This window comes from Homarus americanus, unplaced genomic scaffold (assembly GCF_018991925.1).
Source record: "Homarus americanus isolate GMGI-L3 unplaced genomic scaffold, GMGI_Hamer_2.0 scaffold2558, whole genome shotgun sequence".
Lineage (NCBI taxonomy): Eukaryota > Metazoa > Arthropoda > Malacostraca > Decapoda > Nephropidae > Homarus > Homarus americanus.
This window is the reverse complement of record NW_024745671.1, coordinates 1662367-1683315: the sequence shown is the minus strand read 5'-3', so window position 1 is coordinate 1683315 and position 20949 is coordinate 1662367. Positions and strand designations below refer to the sequence as shown.

The 20949-nt window shown below is 40.8% G+C and overlaps 1 protein-coding gene across 39 annotated transcripts in view; it reads left to right on the top strand.

Moving 5' to 3' along the window:
• LOC121878757 (tropomyosin) overlaps nt 1–20949 on the top strand; it is a 59118-nt gene that overhangs the window by 17867 nt on the left and 20302 nt on the right. For 16 of the 39 annotated variants that reach the window (XM_042385135.1, XM_042385126.1, XM_042385136.1 and 13 more), the window contains exon 1: nt 3362–3853. The exons of 17 other annotated variants lie outside the window; for them this stretch is intronic. In XM_042385135.1, the coding sequence (XP_042241069.1) occupies nt 3377–3853 (477 nt within the window). In that variant the 5' untranslated portion in view covers nt 3362–3376. Of the gene's footprint in view, nt 1–3313; nt 3854–7577; nt 7782–20949 lie in introns of those variants that run through there. 6 more of the 39 variants (XM_042385140.1, XM_042385141.1, XM_042385139.1 and 3 more) reach the window with 5 other exon arrangements.

Here is a 20949-nt window from a genome sequence, read left to right as displayed (position 1 = left end):
CCCATCACGTGACACCCCCTTCCCCTGGTAGAATGAATGATATCCAGGGGTATTCTCAAGCACACGTGACTCATATAGTAAACCACGTGATCCGTATATTTCCTTAATTAAGTGCGTGACTCCTTGTACAATCTCTAGATGTCCCGTGACTTCCTACATATTCCTAGTAGACCACGTGACACCATGTATAGTTTACCGAGTCAAATATGTCACGTAGCTCCTTGCAGTTACTTAGAGACCCTTACGCACGTAGTTCCCTGTAAATTCACCTAGTATATCAGAGTACTCCTAGTTTAGCACTTGACGTGATGCCCTATACACCCCCTAGAAGTCCCTAGTAAACCAAATGACTCCCACCATATACATTTTTTAAGCCGGTAGTCAACATCCAGCAGAGGTTTTGCTGTAGTGTTAAGGATGTGTAAGCCTTGGTCATACTAGGCTGCCGACACTGGCTATTTTGGACATCTTATCCGTCAAAGTCCCCAGTCCTCCTTTCTCTCTCTCTCATTATTTAGTGTGTCCTATCCTTTTAGTTTCTTTTCCATTTAGCTTGTTTCATTTGTCTTCTTATACTAGAGCATTACTAAACCATAACGGAGTCGTCTTGGTACCGCTAAAATATATTATGATTTATATGTTTACACCGAGACGCTCTTTATTATTTACGTGGTGTAACTCACTTGACTAACGCAATCGCCAGGGTCCGTTTGAAACATCTTCAGCGAACATCAAGATCAACGCACGATATTTACTGGTTATTTTCACCCATCGGATTTTCCCCGCCGTCGCCGCGATCACAGGTGAATATTAAAAATAAACATTAACTAAAATAATATATCAGTCATAATCATAATAACAAATAATTTAATAGTTAATTTAAAATTATCATCGTCTAATTAAACCTGTGTCGTCCCGAGGTTAACTCCCCAAGTTAACATCACCATCCTGTCTGTAACTCAACAGGCGCCCATTACCATCACCATCCTACAGCAAAACTTTCACCATTATCAGCACCATCAATACCACCATAATCTTCTTAGACTATGGCAGCTACACCATCATCAGACAGCACTACTATCACCATCACCACGTCAACACCATACAGCTTTTACTCCCACCACCAGCCAACACCATAATCTTCTCCAGGCTGTGACGCCGCTAGCTGTTGTCTAAAAAAATTATACTCTCATAACGGCTTTTCTTTCTCTTTCAGCTACTAATGGTGTAAACAAGATAACAAACAGATTTACGTGCATTTTTTTACTCATTATTATTTTGTTTTCGTTTCTTTTATTTCATGTTTGTTTATTTAGACTTTGGGCTTTACGTCCTAACAACAATGCATGGCAACAGTCCCTCGGTCAAGAAGTCATTAATTAATTCAATAATTCAGATCTGCTTTAAAATGTTGCTTATTTTAGTTCTGGCTTCCATGTTTAATATTAATCATTTCTGTTTGTCATGTCAATTAATAATAAAAAAAGAACACGAGATTACTGACAACTTTTAAACTAAAAAAAAATTACTGCAACTTTATAACCTATCATGACTAACTGAAATGGGAAGAATATCAACCAATCAACAAAGAGCATCAAGAGCCAGCCAGCCAATCAGGAAGGAGGTCAAAAACCACCTGGACTAAAGTGACCAATGGGAACGCCGCCTGGGTGAGTGTTGATTCTGTTTTGGGTCTGTTCTAAACCTGTTTTAATCAGGGTTAGAACAAACCTTCTGTACTCTGGTCTACCGCAATGATGGTTCAGGATAGACGATATACAGGATAGCGAATTGAAAGGATGGATAAAGTTTACATAAAGAATGGATAAAATAAGGTAATTTAAAGGATGGATAGAGTAAAAAATAATAATTAAAGGGAGATAAAATATGGAAAATGTATAAACAGGATGGACATAAATAAAGGTAATTTAAAGGATCAATAGAACTAAGTCTATTTAAAAACTGATTGAAAAAGAATAGGCCTAAATTAAGTACAGGATAGAGGCAGTAAGCGGGATGTTTACTTACTGGATGGATAGTAATGAAAAAAAATCACAATAAAGGGATGGACAGAAAGAATAAAATAAAAAATAATAGACAGAACAGAGAGAGATAAAACGTCACTTACAAGCTGACCCGCAAAAAATAGGTCAAGTTAGGTTTAGTTAGATACACATAAGAGTGAATAATACTTAACGGTTAAAGCGGGAGAAAAGTTTATTAAGATGAAAAAATATTAAAAAAAATACATATAAGGGACGAGTAATTTTTTCAGTCTTAATTTTGGACGAAAAGACGAGGAAACTTGTTCCATGTCCAAGAGAGGGGGAGGGGGGTTTACAGGATGAGCAACAAAAATCAGGAAAATATCACAGGATAAACATAAATAATAAAGAGGAATTTTCTACAGAATAGAAGTAAAAAATAGAGAGAAATTCTTTGGATGTCTAAGATAAAAGAAGTAATTGTGGCGTGAACAAAGAAAATACGTAAATCTAAGAATTTGGTGATATGATGAAATAACTTTGATGCTGCCGAGTTCCAGTTAAGGAATTGTTAAGGGAAGTATAAAAATAACACTGTTTGTGGGTCCAAGATATTGTTGTGTTCTGGGCGCCAACAGATTACAGATTGCCCCGGAGGGGGCTAGTTTATTGGGCACCCCCTTACATCCTGTGCAAGGTGAAGCGCAGAAGCGTTTACAGTGCCCAACTGGGAAGCATGCGGAGTTCATGCTTGCCTTTATGACTCAAGCATTAAGGGCGTGGAAGCCTGAAGAGTCATGGGTTTTGTCAGCAAGTTACATAACGTGACAGATCTGGGTGCCAACGGAGAAAATTTAAGAGTTGGGGTCATGGAGTATTAGTAGAGGCGTACTCTGTTAAGCCTCACCAAGATTCCGTACTGTGGGTGATAGCGGTTAGTAACACTGTTCCCAGGTGTGTGGTACAACGTAAGAATTTGAAGATTCCAACACAAAGTTCTTCTTCGTTTTAAGACGAGAGACAATCTAAAAATAGTGTCGTGGGTATGAGGGCACATGCGTGGCCAGGAGCCATAAATGGCACAGGGGCAGGCTGGCGCCCGACCCCCTCAGTAGCAACCCAACTATCATCCTGGTGCCACCACCGTCGCCGGCACCGCCACATGATTTCACACGTACTCCCGTTACTCCAGAGTTTGGCACTCGACTCTGATGTTCCTCTCTGCCCTGTCAAAAGTGTAGAAAAAAGTGAGAAGTGTTGTTAAGTGAGTGTCGTGGTGGTAAGGTGGAGCAGGAGTTTGAAGGTCCCGCGCGGGCCTAGCCAGGCTTGGCGCTCTGCCACCAGTTGGCGCTGACGTCGCCCCACTGCAGAGTGTAAACAGTGTTGGAAACATGGACTCCACCTCTGGTAGTGTCACGCCAAGCTCAAATTGCTCTCATTCCTCCCCGGTAGATAGTGTTAACAATAATACAATGCAAAATGGGATTTCTAGCCCCTCAGGTGATTCAGAAGATGCGGAAGAAATGGAAAATGTCGATAACAGTGGTGGAAATAGAACCTCAGTGAGTGGTAGGATAACCGTCGGTAGTGTTGGTAACGTTAGTGTCACATCAGCTGACCCAGACAGCAATGCGAACTCAGCTGTTACCGTCCAAAATGACCCGGACGTTGACAGAGAACTTGAAGAACTAGCCAAACTTAGATGCCCAAGCGTAGCAACCGAGGTGGTAGCAGCTCGGTACAAGCGAAGATGCTCAGATTACCCGGGATTTGCGTTCGGGTCCTCAATATTCAGTTCGAATACAATGATGAAGTTCAGCATTATAAAGAACGAACTGCACAACATCATGAATGTGCAGTTGAAAAGGGTTAGTATAAATATCCATGCGTGGTTGTCTTGGCAACGTGCAGGCTGTGGTCTCTTACGACAAGATTCACATTAACCAATCATATTCACTGCCAAACTATACTGTGTAAACTATTTAGTATACACATTTCTCGCTTAATAACCGACTGTCAGAGCTTTTAAATGCGACGCTCAAGAACAAATTAAAGTACCTATATGTGTTCATGATCATTTAGGGTAGAGGATACTGTTGACAAAAATTAACGTAGATTTAACATATGGCATCGAAGCCCCTGGCGACCACAGCCCGTAGAGTTGCATCATCACAGCCGTACTGAGTCACCTACTTATGTGTGTGTGTGCTCGTACTTACAGTATATGTGTACGTACATATACATACATCCATGCATACTTACAAGTTACACATACATACTTTTACTTATACACATACGTTTACCCATGCACATATTTATTCATACATTTACTCGTGCACACATACATTTACCCATACAGACATACATACATTCACTCATACACGTATACATTTATTTATACACACATACATACAATTACTCATACATACATTTACTTATACACACACACTTACATTCACTCATACATACATACATCTACTTATACACACACATACATTTACTCATACATACATACACACATACATTTACTCACACACACATTTACTCATACACACATTTACTCATACACCCATTTACTCATACACACGAACATTACTCATACACCCATTTACTCATACACACGAACATTACTCATACACCCATTTACTCATACAAAAATATTTACTCACACATACACATTTATTCACACCCATTTACTCATACACACGAACATTACTCATACACACATTTACTCATACACACGAACATTACTCATACACACATTTACTCATACACACGAACATTACTCATACACCCATTTACTCATACAAAAATATTTACTCACACATACACATTTATTCACACACACATTTACTCATACACACATTTACTCATACACCCATTTACTCATACACCCATTTACTCATACAAAAACATTTACTCACACATACACATTTATTCACACACATTTACTCATGCACATACTGTACATTTACTCACACATACGTTTACACATACACATACATTTACTCACATACATTTATCCAAACCCACATTTGCTCATGCACATATATTTACTCTTACAGTTACTCATACACTGTATACACCTTTGCATACACACGCGTTTACACATACACGCTTATACACATAAATTTACTCATTTAGCCTTGCACCCGTACTCATACACATACTTTTCACTAACAAGACATTCAATCACACATACTTTTACTCATACACAGATTTACCTATGTACACATTTACTTTACATTTCTAAGATACAAAGAATGTATTGTGTGCTTCCGTCTGTTATAATGTTTATATACTTACATGTACACAGAGAAAAGATATAATAATAATAATAATAATGAGGCAAGAAAGGTGGACGAGGTTTTATAGTGAACGCAATCTATAATGACGGAAATGAGTTGGGGGGAGGTACTTCCCGGAACAGCTCCCCCTTCAACCCACCCGCATCTATTTCATAGTAAAGTCTCAAGGTTCACCCCAGTGAGTGGCTCAAGGGAGATAATAATGATAGTTCTTAAAAAAAAAATAGTAAGTTTAAAAATATATACCTGATAGCGTTTTGTTGAACCAGTAGATACCGTACGTTACAGTAAAGAAATTCAACAAATTATGAACTGAACTTTGTGTGACTGTACTCGCGTTGAAATTTTATTGATCGATTCGTCTCGATAAAAACAAAATACTTTATAATTTTCAAGTATATAATGGTTATAATAACATGCAGGAAAGGGTATATACCTTCGTGTTCACAATAAGTAAATGTTGACCCTAAAGTTAACAGGATGAATTTATTGATCACAACCAAAATGTTATAGTTATTGTAATATTACAACCAGTGGTAACAGGTTGCAATAAATCAATGTTAGGTGAGTAGTGTAGTTTGCGGAAGGGGGAGATAAAAGCTGTACGGTTATCAAGGGTGGGAGCGTGAGTCATCGGCCTGGCATCTGGGCACACACCCTCGTGCAGGTGCTTTCCTAACTCTCAAAATCTAGAAATTTAAACGTAGATGTAAGATCTTTTGTGCTTTTGATGCCTTGGAAGTAATTTTGAGTTGTGTGGCCAAGCTAGGGTGATGTTAAAGGTAGGTTGATGAAGGTGGAGGGCGGCGTGAGGGATGTCATCTTGTGGAGATATTGTGTCAAGGTTCCTACTTAGACGCCAAAACTTAGGCTGGAGACGACGGCAAATCTCCGATTTAATCTCTATATTAGCTCTTGTTTGTAAATTTCATTTGGGAACATTACATGTGTATATGATAGTTCAATCTGTATGAAACACCTTTGCATCGAGTACTGAAAACAATTAAAATATTAGAGTTAAAATACTAACTGGCAAGCTCAAAGTACCTGCCTTCTTATAGCGCATGCGCAGTGGACGTTCATCTGTCTTGTTTAGTTAGGCCTTCTTTGTTTAAAAAGTGTATTTAAGAACTCTTTAGAAGCAACTGATGTACTTAAATAAGTAAAACATTGTTTCGTATTCAATAATTGACGGGAGATATTAAAGATGAAGACAGACTGTGGCACCCACACTTCTCCAACTGGGTATGGGCGCCGGACCGATGACGTCACTTGGGTGTACGAAGACAAATTCTCTAAAAGAATTACCTGGATTACTAACTACACTCGCATTTGCTTACCTCATACTTTAGCCTTATCATTGAAACTTGCGTTATTTAGTTTAAACTCTTTTAAAAAATGATACATGTTATCAGTACAATTATAGTGATAAGTTTATCCGGTTTGCTGGTCTCCTAGATGAGTCCTTATAAGGCAGACGTCCCAGCCAAGACTTTCTCTGGCAGGATGTTGGCAGGATTTTTCACCTGATCGAATATTACGCAAAGTCACGGATATGGGCGGATATAATATTGTTATAAAATTTCTTTACATTTTACTCAGCTATTAAAGGGTTGATGTAGAGGATTTTAAACTTAAGGTAAATGTAGCCTACGCAGGCCTACTCCAATAATATCAAAACAACGTTTTTGGTTAGATTTAAAACTTCTTTTCTGTTGTATCTTCAAACAAATTATTATTGTTTTTGTATATAACACTCTTCTCTTCTATGGTTAAACCTTTAATATGTTCTCGCAGCAAACTGGTAACGTTTTTGTAATTGGCGCCTACTGTACCCTTTACACCGGCTTTTTCATTAATGAATCGTTTATTACCTTTAATAGTGTTGATTTTAGTCTGTATTTGAAACTTTGTTTTGGAATATTTACTGTCAGCCGTCGTTTGTTGACCATAATCGACATAGATGACACCACACATCATTTGAAGTAAAGGTGAACAAAATGACTCAGGTGGGCTCCGTCTGACAGACAACGCGGAGGGATTCAAACTTTTACTCATCTTATGAGGTCAATCGTGTTAGTTTTGGGAGGAAATTCACTCCAACTGTAATATAATTATGACTCAGGACTAAATACTATCGTACTTCATATTTAGAGATAGGAAGAATGACAACAGATGTCAAATTGTTAGTAGAGGTTATGAGGGTGTGGAGGTACTAGTTGGGTGGGCGGAGTTATCACAAGGTTGCGCGGTCGAGTAGAGAGCTCCAGCACAGAAACTCCATCGAGTCAGTGTGATTGCCGAGTTGGGCGAAGTGACAGCATTTTGTGATAGTTCTGTGAAGATGACAACCATTGGCAAAGGAGCAGATCTGATGGAGGTCCTTAAAAAGAAAATGCGCCAGGCCAAGGAAGATACTGAGCGCCTTAAGGATGAAAACGAGGAAATATCCCGGAAACTTCAAATAGAAATTCAGAGGAGAGAAGCCGTAAGTGTCTCAACCCGAGATAGTGGATGCAGGTTGTCAGCAGTGGTTTATTTATTAAACTTCAGCCATCTATCGTCAAGTCTTCCGTAGTTATACATACACTGGGAGAATGGAATAGCTTACAAGGAAACAAGTTTTATGTGGGGGAGCGTCGGTTGGCTAGACTGGAGGGAGGGAGTGGGTGTGTTCCCCGCTCGATATTACCACAACCACCACCGGTCTCCCCCCCACACCTCACCCTCTCTCACTCCTCCACCTCACTCATGAACATCCATAATACATCCTTGTGTTGGGTGTCAGAAACATTTAACATTGTTATGCATCGCCTTCATCTCCATTAGGTCTTACACTTTAAAACAAATACTATAATTCCACTCATGACATACACATTATGTATCTCAACGTTCAGGGAGTCTTGAGTGAATTTATTGCAAATATTATTAAAGATGTCAAAATCAGCTGATTTATAGACGTCAGATCCTAATATGTTGTAAGGGTGAGTGTTGGAGGCGGTGGTATTGTGGGAGTTTGGGTTGCCAGGTGTGTAATGCTGCTTATTATTCGTGCAGGTGTTCCCTTGGCCACGCTCACAAGATATTCACCTTACAGTTATCACAAGCGACGCTCATTTTTTTTTTAGTTTAAAATCTGTTGGAGAGTTATTTTATTGGAGTGAATAAAGTTGAAATATTGGCAGTAAGATTGTTGGGGTAAATAGAGTCAGTCAGCGGGTCGCATACCTCTGTTAACGCTGCATAAACAGAAAACTGGAGCCGTTGTCGTGAATGCAACGAGAACGTGGCCGGCAGATCCTGGTCATGGAGGACCTGCACCAGGATCTACACATCCTTTTTTTCACTCTAAATGGCCTCTTTACCGGTTCATATCTGGCCCGGTTATTTTTTGCAACAGGAATGTGTAAAAGGAACCTTTACTGTTGATCCCAAAACTATGTATATTAGTCAGCTTAGATGTTAAAAGTTAGCACCACGCTGATTTTTGGGCCCATACCGACACTAAAAGACCAATATGAACTTCCTCATCCGCGAAAAAGGCTATGTTCTTGATCAAAACGATAAATAAAGTACTTCAGCATTGGGGTTTGCCGTCTGGGTTGTTCACATTAAGATGTTTTAATGCGTGACCCGGAATTATTGGCATTTGTTTACCGGGTATACTGAGCCATAAGATATTTTTGTAACAGTAAAACAGAAACCTGTCTTCAGCCATTACAGACTAGTAAATTTGTTCTTTCCTCGAATTCATGTAATTATTTTAGTGTTGCACCACATTTTTTCTTGTCAACATTACTGTAAAATCTTAGAATTATATGATTTGTACGTAACTATTATGTACAAACGTGATACTTCTTAATCTTTCAGAGTCGTGAGGGGTCATTGGTTATATATATTTTTTTATCCAAATTAAGATTATACATGTGTAGAATTCGGTCATTATATCACAAGGTTTTCCCTCGGTCCCCAACATAACACTTGCAAGTCATCGGCAGGTCTGTGGAAAAGGGAGGTGAAGCAGTTAAGTCACGACTGTTGGGAGTTAAGGCGAGGGGTGGGGTGGTGACAGTAGGGGTAGGTAGCTCTTGCTAGCTTATGTGAGATCTCAAGCGACACTGGAGAAGTTAGTACATGCGAAATAAAGGGGGTTATCTTGTACTGCCTTTTGTCAATTTTAATATTTTAAGTCAGAATAAGGTGGCGGACATATGACTCAAGTTATTTAAATTCATGTTGAGTTTGCCCACAATTAAGAATGACCTGCCGATGTTTACAGTAGTTATTATTTGTGAATACGGCATGAAATAATCTATGAAAGATACGCGAATCAAACTAATTATGTTAAGATAAATTTTTTGACTTGGGTTCGGTTAGTTTGGATCAGTCACCGTTCATAAGGATTCAATGCGTATCGGTAAGGTAATAATTGTAAACAACGATCGGACAACCTTTCCTTAACGTGATTCTAAGTTGATTCGTTTAAATATCATCTGACCGTCAGCAGAATTTTACAAAAACACTCAATGAATAGTCTGAAAAGCTTCATTTCGTAATTCAAACAGAATAAGGTTGGCCTCTTCCTTTTACCGGGAAATTTCTAAAAGGGAATAGCAGTTTAAGTAAATTTTTAAATAAAATATTCAATTACAGAATACAAATGCAAGTATAATAAAACATTCTAACCTTGCCACTTAACACAAAACACAAGCAAAACGTACTGTATACACAGTAAAGGAAGTTTTATTGAACAACATGTACATATAAAGCTGACGAATATCCAGAATCTCGATTGCTGTGTAGCACACTCATCTAGCGTGACGTGATTGTTGAGGTCACATCGTAGCTTTATTGAGCTCACCACTGCAGCTATATGGGTTTAGCTGCTGTCAGGTGATCGTATTATGTTAACATTTACTACACTAGGATATCAACTTTAAGCCACCACATAAAGTGAGCCCAATACTATACTCTAAACCAGACGGGCCACAAGTTGTATGTCTCAGTGGTATTCTGTAGGGATAGCTCATCATTTGCGCTGATGTATGTACCTCGTATCTCCGTCGTGGTGACTTTGTTAACAACCAGGTCCCGGATGCTCATTGATTCATACGTTGTTCTTTAACTAATGAGGAGAGAAAGCATCTAACTGGCGTACTTGAGCTCTTAACACAAAGGTTACGTCTAGATTGTCGTCGAAATTGCACTGAGACTGCCATAATTAGATGCATTCTCTTACTTCAACTTAACAGAGGAAATTTAACGTACGAATCACTGAGAATACGAACCTACTTTAACAAGACGGGAGATTAACATGTGCATAAAACTGTAGGATAGGGAAAGGTGATGAGGAATAGGGATAGTGTGGGGTTAGGGGATGTTGGGGATTGGATGGTATTGGGAATGTTGTAGGGTTGAGGGGCATTGGTGTGTTAGATTTTAGTCGGGAGGTGGTTTGGGGGTGAAGGTATGGAGGCGGGAGGAGGGGGGGGGGCAAGGTTAGGCCAAGCTTGGTAGCGCACCTTCACCTCACCCCGGGCACAACAGGCGACCTTGTCTTAACTACCTCGTCATTTTCCCCTGCTGAGCCACCTTCGTCAGTATTCCCGGGCTCTATTGAACAACATGCTTCTCTATATTCACATTAGGCTCTCTACAAATCATCTTGTGGATGAACACTGGAATACAATGTGCTGTAGATATGTATATAGTGGAGAATAACAGGATTGGGGCTATATTTTCACGGTCTGGGTGATGCTTTTCATTTTAAGTTGATTTTCTAGTTAATTACATGATACTAGATTAATGTGTTTGGTGTTTAGAGTTTATTAGACGGTGTCAGACGGTGAAAAAGAGCAGGTGTGTGCGACAGGTGCGTGCGGGAGAAAGGGAGAGTGTACAGTGGTGCTTCACCATCCGTATCTGGCCGGTGATCAAGGGTGACGGGAGGTGGGTGGGTGGGTGGGGGGATGCTGTGTAGTAGTGGCTAACCTCTCCCTCCCATCTCTCTAGTGCTGAAAAGTGTTTTTATGTCTCGTAGTGACGCCTGTGTGTTAGGGAGGGAGGGGACGAGAAGGGAGAATTTATTTTAATTTAGGCACATTTAAGGGAAATTTGTCTTGGTTTGGATATGTAGCACAGTAGGGTACGTCATAGTTGCCCACTGTCGCCATTAATGGGAGGGATAATTGATGCTTGCTTTAAGACCAATGAGGGTGTCTGGGTAAGGTTGTTGGTAGTAGGTGGCAGCATTGTTCTCTTGCTTAACTCCCTGGTGATGAAAGGTGAAGCAGAAAACGTGAGAGGATGAGTGTGTAGGGGTGATGAGTGAACAGGTGTGGGTGAGTAAGAAGGAAAGTGGGGCGTGTGAGGTGGTGGCAGGGTGAAGAGAGGTGTTGGTTGGCTCTAGGTCAGCCTTGCCATGCTCTGACGTCACAATACCCTCTGTTGTTCTCGCTTCTCTCTATGGCTTAAACTCTAGTGAGGTAAGGACTAAGTATGAACCCCAACAAGTCCACAAGCAGCATGATCACTATCACCACTCGTCTGGAGCATTCGTCAGCCGGTGAGTTGACCCCGATAGCGTGATGGTGAAACTATTTTCTTAAGCAACTTGGGGCATGAATCTGCAGTGCCAGATCCTCAAGTACGAATGACTTAAATGTTTGTGGCATCATTAAATTCGTCTCTGGGATTGAAAATTATTACTGAGCGTTCATCATTTCTATATTTGCTAGTGATTTTTAGTGATTAATTTACACACAAGCCTCTATGGTCCCAGTGTCAGTTTGTACACGTAAAGCCTTTGGTATCAAGTGATCGTTTGTTTGTGGATATTATTTAGAATTCTAATGTAAATGTGAAACCGTTTTGGGTTGTTGAAGAATGGAGTATAGGAACAAATGGCAGATGGCATCCACTGGGTAGTAACAGATGGTTCCTTTAGGGAGTGACACATGTGCTTTCCTTTTGGCAGTGATATAGATTACACCCTTTAAGGAAAGTGACACAGGTGGCACCCTTTAAGGAAAGTGATATAGGTGGCACCCTCTTGACCATTAACACGAGACACCAAAAGGGGGAGTGTCATGGGTAAGGACGTGGGGTGGGGGGGTCAAAGGTTACCTCTGTCGCCAGGCTGGAGGTCGCGCCCTCCATCTGACCCCGTTTCCGTATAGCCCCTGTGACCCTGTAGCCGCCCGTTACCACACCCGCTAGTCTATTACCCTCATTACCTCCACCCTCACAACAAACACCTTGTAGCCTTACATCCAGAAGGTTTACTCGACACAAGTATGAAATACAGTTACCGGTACAGTAGTTTATTCACCCGATGCTCTCGAGAGTTATACCCTCTAGTTAGCAACTCTTAAAATATATATATTGTCTAATTATTAATACTTTTGTAACATTTATTTTTACTGTACCATCAAAACCATTATATCATAATACATATACTGTCACGTAGATAGAAATTATCATTGCAATAAATATATATTTGACTGTCTGTCCCCTTGTTTCACGTTAACATAACCCACGTGTATTGCTTCCCCCTCTTATCAGATTACTGTACTGTATATCAACTCCATTGTAAAATATGTATATACTTGTAAATGTAAAAAAAATAAATAAATAAAGTAATAATTGTGATAACTTTCTCGTATGTATTTACTAGCACCATGTTACGTGTAATTATCCAGATGATACTAAATGTTATATAATAATTCCTTGAGATAAATGTACAGTACGTTAAATATTCGATGCCACTAAGAGGGCTCAGGCTCTCAAATTGCTCAGCCATGTCGATATTGTTATTATTGTCTACTCTGTATCGGTATTTTTTCTGGCTAAAGAAACTATCAATATCATCGTTGGTCCATTTAAAGTTTCATTGGATGTATATTTATCAAACAGTACAGCATTCTAGGGAATAATTCTTGGATTGAACTGTGTCAAATTAGGGTGAAAGTTGAGGTAAGGTTTTCAGGGTTTTGATATTTGCTTTTAAAGCGTTGAACTTGTATCATTTTGTATTGTTTGTGCATCGTTTGACTGGGCACAGTGATCATATGGCTCATGGTGAGGCGTTCATTCATAACGGACGTTTATTTTGTAATTAATGAGACGTTCAATTTGTTTGTTTCCTAAGCAGGACATCCATTGTTTTAGCTCCTACGGTAAGAGAGCTCTTGTAGCTGTTCTTGTGGTTCATGTTCATTGTAACTAGGCATGAATAGATCACTTTTAGGGCGGTTCATCCTACGTCCCTTTTTATACCGGAATTGAACTATCTCGAATGAATTTGCAAACAACGCGGATAACATTGAGTAATTCCCTGTTGGACATGATTTTGTTATGGAAAGACTTTAGTTGTTTAGTTCATAAGACTACATAGTTTGTGTGTGAGAAGAGGTGTGGGCGAGAGAGGATGTTTGAGAGTGCGAGTCTGTTTGTGTCGCTTCGTGTCCCTGTATTCCATGGTAAAGGTGTGGTAGGTTTGACCCAGGTGAGTGAATGAGGGGAGGCGGCAGTGGGGTGTGTACTGCAGGTGCACCGTGGGAAACTCTCATCAATGCGTGGGAAAGCTCGGGACTACGTTGTGTCTGTCTTTCTGTGTGTCTGCCCTCCTAGAGACCTAGACTATCATGTTCGCTCACTTCAAACCACCTATGTTAGTATATCAGAACACTGGAGGTTGTCTTGTATGAGTCTTCTTATGTGGAACATGATAGGACACTACCGGTACCCTTTGTAGTTATTCTTAATGAATTCACGGGTTAAATTTTCCTGACAATTTGAATTTTTGGGGAGAATACGATGTTTTTCCGACTTTGGTTATAATATGACTTACGGAGATAACTCGCGACTCGTATCTTTGTGGCATCTTTTGTGTTCATAGTTTATACATCATTCACACGGTGATAAATGATTCATGTAGCTGGAGGCTAGTAATACAATCTGTCCTAGCAACACCCCAGCCCTTTGCATTGACTACAATTGGAAAATACAGCTGTATATCAGTGAAAAGCAACAGCTGGAGATTGTAGTTCATTATTTGTATTTCGGATTTTATTATGAGGTCGCAAAATTGTCCTAGACAAAAACCCGCCCGGTTCTGTGAAGGAAAGCCACAGCCTGTAGTATTCCTTCACAGGCATCGTAATATGACACCACAGTTTTGTGCAACACCTTCCTCAAAGCCCGACATGATCCATGGCCAGCAGCGGTACTAGTTTTTGCCAGTATATTACCATGCTAATAGAATATAATAAGTTTACACTTTATGTACTCAAGATTCTCAAAGCCTATCAGGGTCCTTGGTAAGTGTTAATGGTAACAGATGCTTTATAATCGTGCTTGCATCACTTGTTACATCACTGCTGGTGGCGGAGGGCCCCGGGAAGACCTGCCTGTGCTGGGCTGGGCTCTCACCTCGGATCAGCGGCCGCTTTAGCTAAACCACCACCACCACCCTTCCCTCCACTCCAAACCACCTCCCTTCATTTTTCACACACTTCTTCACTTCCCTCCACGCCTAATTTCCTCCATATTCACCTGCATGTTCCCCATTCTCATCCATATCTGACTTCCCCTTTTACTCAATCCCCAGCATCGTACCCACCTTACCAAACCGTTTCTCCTCCTTTCTCAATTACTCATCCCCCTTTCTTATCCGATATCCATCCTCTTGACTCAACTGCCTTCTCTACTGCTCACCATTCGACCTCCGTCTTCCACAAGTCTTTCGTAAACCCACCTTGTGCATCAATTTGTACACGCCGTGATCATCCAAAACCTTTAAATGTGCCTATGCTCTATCAACTTTTAATTAGTAATAGAACCCGATTATTTAACTCCGATTTCAATTATTTTATAATGTTCGGGTAATGGGAAAATTCGTCATTTCGTTTAGATTATAGGTGAAATGTTATATTCTGGAGGTAAAAATACAAGTTCGACCTAACGCGTATCATTGTGTGAAGACCGTGTTGATAGAGCCATTATTTACATAAAGAACACTTTCGCATCGTTTTATTATATTTTAGTTATATACTTTGAGTATATATGACTCGAGATCTGAATGCGTGTATGGATATTATTGGCTACTTTCCAATTAAATTTATTAATGTTAAAAATGGTTGGTACGCCCTGTACTTTGTGTGGGTGTAGGTATAGGACGTAGGTGTGTGAATGTTAATTTACCGTAGGTTTGGAGTCTGAAATTATATTCGTTCTGGTTCCTGTGGGTTTAAATCCTTTTTGTGCGTGTAAGTATATATATATGTATATATGTACGTATTGCGTGTGTATTCCTGTATGTGTGTCCTTGTGGCACCGCCCTTCCCCTGTGTGTGTGTCCTTGTATGGCACCGCCCTTCCCCTGTGTGTGTGTCCTTGTATGGCACCGCCCTTCCCCTGTGTGTGTGTCCTTGTATGGCACCGCCCTTCCCCTGCCTCACAGTAGCAGTAAGGTGGTGTAGCATCACATGACCACCTCTTCCGCTCCCAGACAGACGTGGTGGTTGGCGGAAGTGCTGAACATTGCCCGCTCATCACGTCATGTTCAGCCCCTGACGTCACCCAAATTGTCTACGAGTAATGACCACACACACCGGTCACCACGCCCGCTCCCCCCAGATTCTACGTTAGTCCACCCACAGACATGTCCTTAACCCACCTACAGTCACCATCTTCAACGTTCCCTCACCGACCTTCACGTCTGCTACCATTCATACTCATCAACTGAGTCTTGCGTAACGCTAGGGATAAAAATAGATTGATTCAGAACCTTTTTATATAGCAATGACGAAATGGCCTGAAAACAAAAGACAATTCTGAAAATGTTGATAAAATAATGATGATGAAGGGTTAAACGTAACTGTTAGTGAATAAGGGAATAGGACGAACCGTGTCATGGTGGCGACTAAATGAGATGTAGCTGAGGCGGGAGGGAGTGAGGCTAATGAGATGCAGAGGCTGAGCGAGTAAGAGAGAGGGGGAGTGACGTAGGCTGTTGGTAGTGAGAGTCCTTGGTTACTGACTGACTCCTGCTTTGTCTACAGACACACACTAAGTGAAAGTAATTTCTCTCTCTGTCTCATCGTTATTGATGTGTAGCAGGTATCCAGTTATATATATATATATATATGCCAGTAGGAGCTAAGTGCACTACAGTAGTATTGTAAACTGTATCATGCCACACCTTTAGTCTTATGCTGTACAGGTTGCAAGGTTTAGTCAATCCGGAAATATAGGACATCATGATGTTATATCTAGGCTGTGGCTGGCCCCAACTTTCTCCTCCACCCAATTTCCTCTTTCCCGTTGCTTTAACGATGCCAGGGGTGTTTGGACAATGCACAGCAATAGTACATGGCCCGCCTATGCCACAAAAAGGGGTATAAAAACGTCCCCTTGTACCAGGTTGCCCCCCACCCTGCGAGTGTGTCCTCCGCCCTCACTTTATGGCTAGTGATCGCAGACAAAAAGCCAATACCAAGCTTGTCACGACAGAGGAAACTCACGCCCCCGCTATAAATTGATAAATGTACCGGTATGCGAAAGAGAGTGTCCGAGTACTAGGTTGAGCTCAACACTTTAGCTCACTGTGTTTATTGTAGTTGTGTTCTCTACTAGTTCTTTGTGTTTCGTATCAGTGGGTTGTGCTCACTCCTAGTTGAATTTTTCAATGGGTTGTGCTCAGGTATTTACACAAACTCAATGTCTGGGTTGTGATCGATGTCAGGGGGTTATGGGCACTGTGTGAGCCCCAGATCACAGATGCATCTAGGGATACACTGCGTGTGACTGTAAAACAGGTGTATGTTTGTGCGTGTCTACTGACCGTGTTTCCTCGTGTAGGCGTGGCGGTAAACTACACTTCCGCGTGTAGGTGATGTGTGTAGTGGAGAGTAGAGTGCGGATGTGGGCGTGGGGTGGTGGGCGGGATGGGCGTGGAGCCAGATCAGTCATAGCGCAGTAACCTCCCCTCATATCAACTACCACGTCACGCAAATGTAGTTCCCTTGTGTTTCCAGCAGCCAATTTTGTTTCGTAGTTTTCAGGTGCATAATACTGTATGTTCAAAGGCAATAAAATCCAGAGTAAGTCGTTATGAAAATCAATACACAATCTGTAGCATAAAAATTGCTGTGCACGTTTGCTACAAAATAGTTAAGCTTGAATAATAACACGTGGAACACCCATCCAAATAACTAATATTGATGGGAAGAGTAAAAAAAAATATGTAGCTTACCTACATCCCGTGAAGGTGGTGTGATGGCGTCGGTGTGCTGAGCTGATACTTAAAATGGTTGAGACATTGGCCCCTCGCTTTACCTGTTGATGAAGATATATGATCTTTTATTTAGTTGATATATTTAACTTAAAAAGCTTGTCAATTCATGGTAATTTTAGAAGTCAATATTCAATTACCGTACTTTTTTTTCTGCCATAAAGTGTGCCAACCTGATTAATACGGAACAAGTTGGATCATTAACCGTAATTTAACATGACCAGGAATTAAATTTAACCCAATTATGAGTGGTGAAGTAGTGGCACTTACGTTACTTGTCATGGGCGAGCGAGGTTAAAATTAGGTTGGGTGTAAGGGCTTTGACACACTTTCACTAGCACGCAAGCCACATTCATTTCAAGCTGTTTGGGTATGTTAGAAATGACCGCCCTGTGTTGGCTATACTCTGACTACATGTTGTGTGTCATGTAGAGTCTGTACAGGTTATGAAGGTCGTGCTTAAAACACGTCGGGTAGTCTACAGTATGTTCACTTCATCTTTCATGAAGGTTATAATATGACTTCGTGTTATATGGAACTTATAAATGCTTCCTCTGAATTTATATCATAAACAAAAGATTAACATAAGGATGGAGTTAATATAATTAACATTTGAACTTCAGCGTATGAATAAAATGAACTTTTTCATTTACAGTTTTCCGAAAATTTTTAGATGTAATTTTTCAACTTGCTAGTACTGTATCCGGATTATTGTCTATACGGCGAACAAATAAATACAACGACAAATGGGTTAGTTTTATGATAACCCGGGGACAATTTTTGTTTATAAAAGTTTGTATTTGGGGATGTAAGTTGCGTACCTCCAGAGAAACGGAGTGACAACAATAAGAGCCACTGTGAGAGGAGACGGGAACTTGGAGCTCGGTGCACCGATAAGATAACAGATAAGATAATGATAAATCATGAGCCAACATGGGGCGTTGTGTTGATATTATCAACAGTTTTAAGACAGCACGATGCTCCTCTGTGACCATGACTATTAATTTCTCAGTGTGTCATGATTGTGTACAGGCTATAGTTACTTATAATCAAATGTTCTTTATATGCTGGTATAGAAGTGTTTGCCGTCGGCTGGACTCGTAAAGCATTTTATATCAGAACTGGTAAGCTTGCCGTGCTGCGTCATGACCAATAAATGTACTTATATTGAAGACAAGAAAAAAATCTTACTTGTAGGAGTCAAAATAAGTGATAAACAAGTGTTTGTAGTTATGTGACTCAGGCGCGAGTAATGTTGTGGTTAGAGGTCATTGGCTTCTGTACCCTGCCTCACTAAGGATGACATTTTCATGGTTTTATCATATAGCTAACGGAATTTACCTGTACAAGTACCTTCAATTTCCTTTGCCTTGGAGTCAACTGTATTGTGTAAAAATATTTCCCGAAGACATTGATGTAACAAAAGGATAATCGCAAAAAATATCTGCAGTTATTATCTAAGAAACTAATGCTAATCTTGAAAATACTGTATAAGCAAACGCAGCAACTTTTTTTTTGCCTTGAGGGAGGGGGTTGAAAAGAAGGAGAGGTTTCACTGCATGTTTTGAAATGTTTGTTTGTGATATAAACCCCGCCTGGTGGCGTGGTGTCTTAAGCTGAGGAATGAGTTCATTGCGGATGGGAAAAGAGCGCGTTGTTTAGATTTGCAAGGCAACGACTGAGAGGAAGAACAGTGTCGCTAATCTCAGCCTTGTGACCCTTGTCGATAAGGTTGACGGTACAGTGCAGGCATATAAGTTGTCGAGCCCTTTTGGTGGTGTTAGTTTTGTGAATATGCTGTAGCGATTGGTCTTGGTTGCTCACACAAAGCGCTTTTGTTGGTGTGTGTGACTTTGAAACCCCAAAGATAAATATTCTATGTCACCGTAGTATGTGGCATAGAGTAATAATGAGGTGGTTCCTGTTGTGACTCTACTGTATCTGTTGCACATGATTTGAGGAAGCATATGTCATTACATTCTGGTCGCCATTGACGTATCGAGCAGCTGTGTGTAATAATACTTAAGTGGCTGATAGTATTATACACACGAGAGTCAGTAGTGGGGATGGTAAATTAATTATCATGTTATGCTTAATGTCATAAGGGAATGGAACGCATGCAAATTAGTCGGTGTGTTGGTTTTTATTTTATAAGATGTCAACTGAATATACTATAGAGTACAGTGAAGCTTTAAATTAATGTAATAGTTTACATTAGATACATTGACATTGAATGTATCGGATACAGTTGACAACGGGTAAATGGTCTTGGCTTTTAAACTTATCGTATAGGCCTATAGTTCACTGTGAAAGCATTGCATTTCCCGCCGTCTTCCTTGTACCTTCCCGTTAACGTAAAAGAAAGTTAGTGGTGGTGATGTTGAAACTGTTGCGGCGGCGGCCGCCAGCAGTGTTGACGCAAGGCTGCTAGAGCGGGTGGAGCACAGTGCTCGCCTGTGTGAGCTCGCTCTCTCCTCCAGTTCCTATTCCCGTTATAAACTTGATTCACACAGCACACAGCTATTTTGTTTGAAGACTCAAACACATGTTTTCGTAGATTGATAAGATAAATAATATTCTGGACGGTACAACTCTCATGGTCAAGAAATTCTGCTCTCAATTGATAGTCGTAGACTATTTACAATAGCCATGGCGAGTTGAACTAGACTATTTTGCCTGATTACTTGACTAATGAAGGCGAGACACTACTTACAATATTGTGTTGGTATCACGAGGCGAATGTGACGTGATATGTCTAGCAGAGGATGGAGGAGTTAGGGTGGCTCCCTGGGGGCTACGGTGGAGCCGCTCGTCCAGGCAGGCAGTCCACTTACCTGTGACTCATGTGGGGACTAAATGGGACTCAGACGGACGGTGGAAGAGACGGAGTGGCTGGAGGGGGGGAGGGGGTCCCTAATATGCCGCGTGTGTGGTTAGGTCATTGGCCAGGGATATTAAGATGAGTTTACCGTATAAGAAGGAAGTAAAATTGGAGGCTATTGTTGTTGTCACGAGTTGAAAGTTATTTCCGCCTTCTGGTGGTCGTGCAGTGTCGTTGTTGCAGCTTACATTATTGCTTTGTTCCTTGGGTGCGTGTGTGTAAGGCGTTCAAGAGGAGTCTGAAGAATAGTTACTGCCCTCCACCAAGCCTACCCCCTCCTCGTCGCTGACCCCCCACCAGTTTGTATCGAGGGTAACGGAGACTTGGATCACCAGAGGCGACTGTGGTAGGCTGCTCCACTGAGCTCTCTCTCGCACCGTCACAGTGTTCATGTCTCGCCATCAGCTGGAGAGAGGCTTACTAGCTCAAATGTCGAATCGAACTTGATTCCCGAGCAGCATGTGCCTCTCTCTCTCTCTC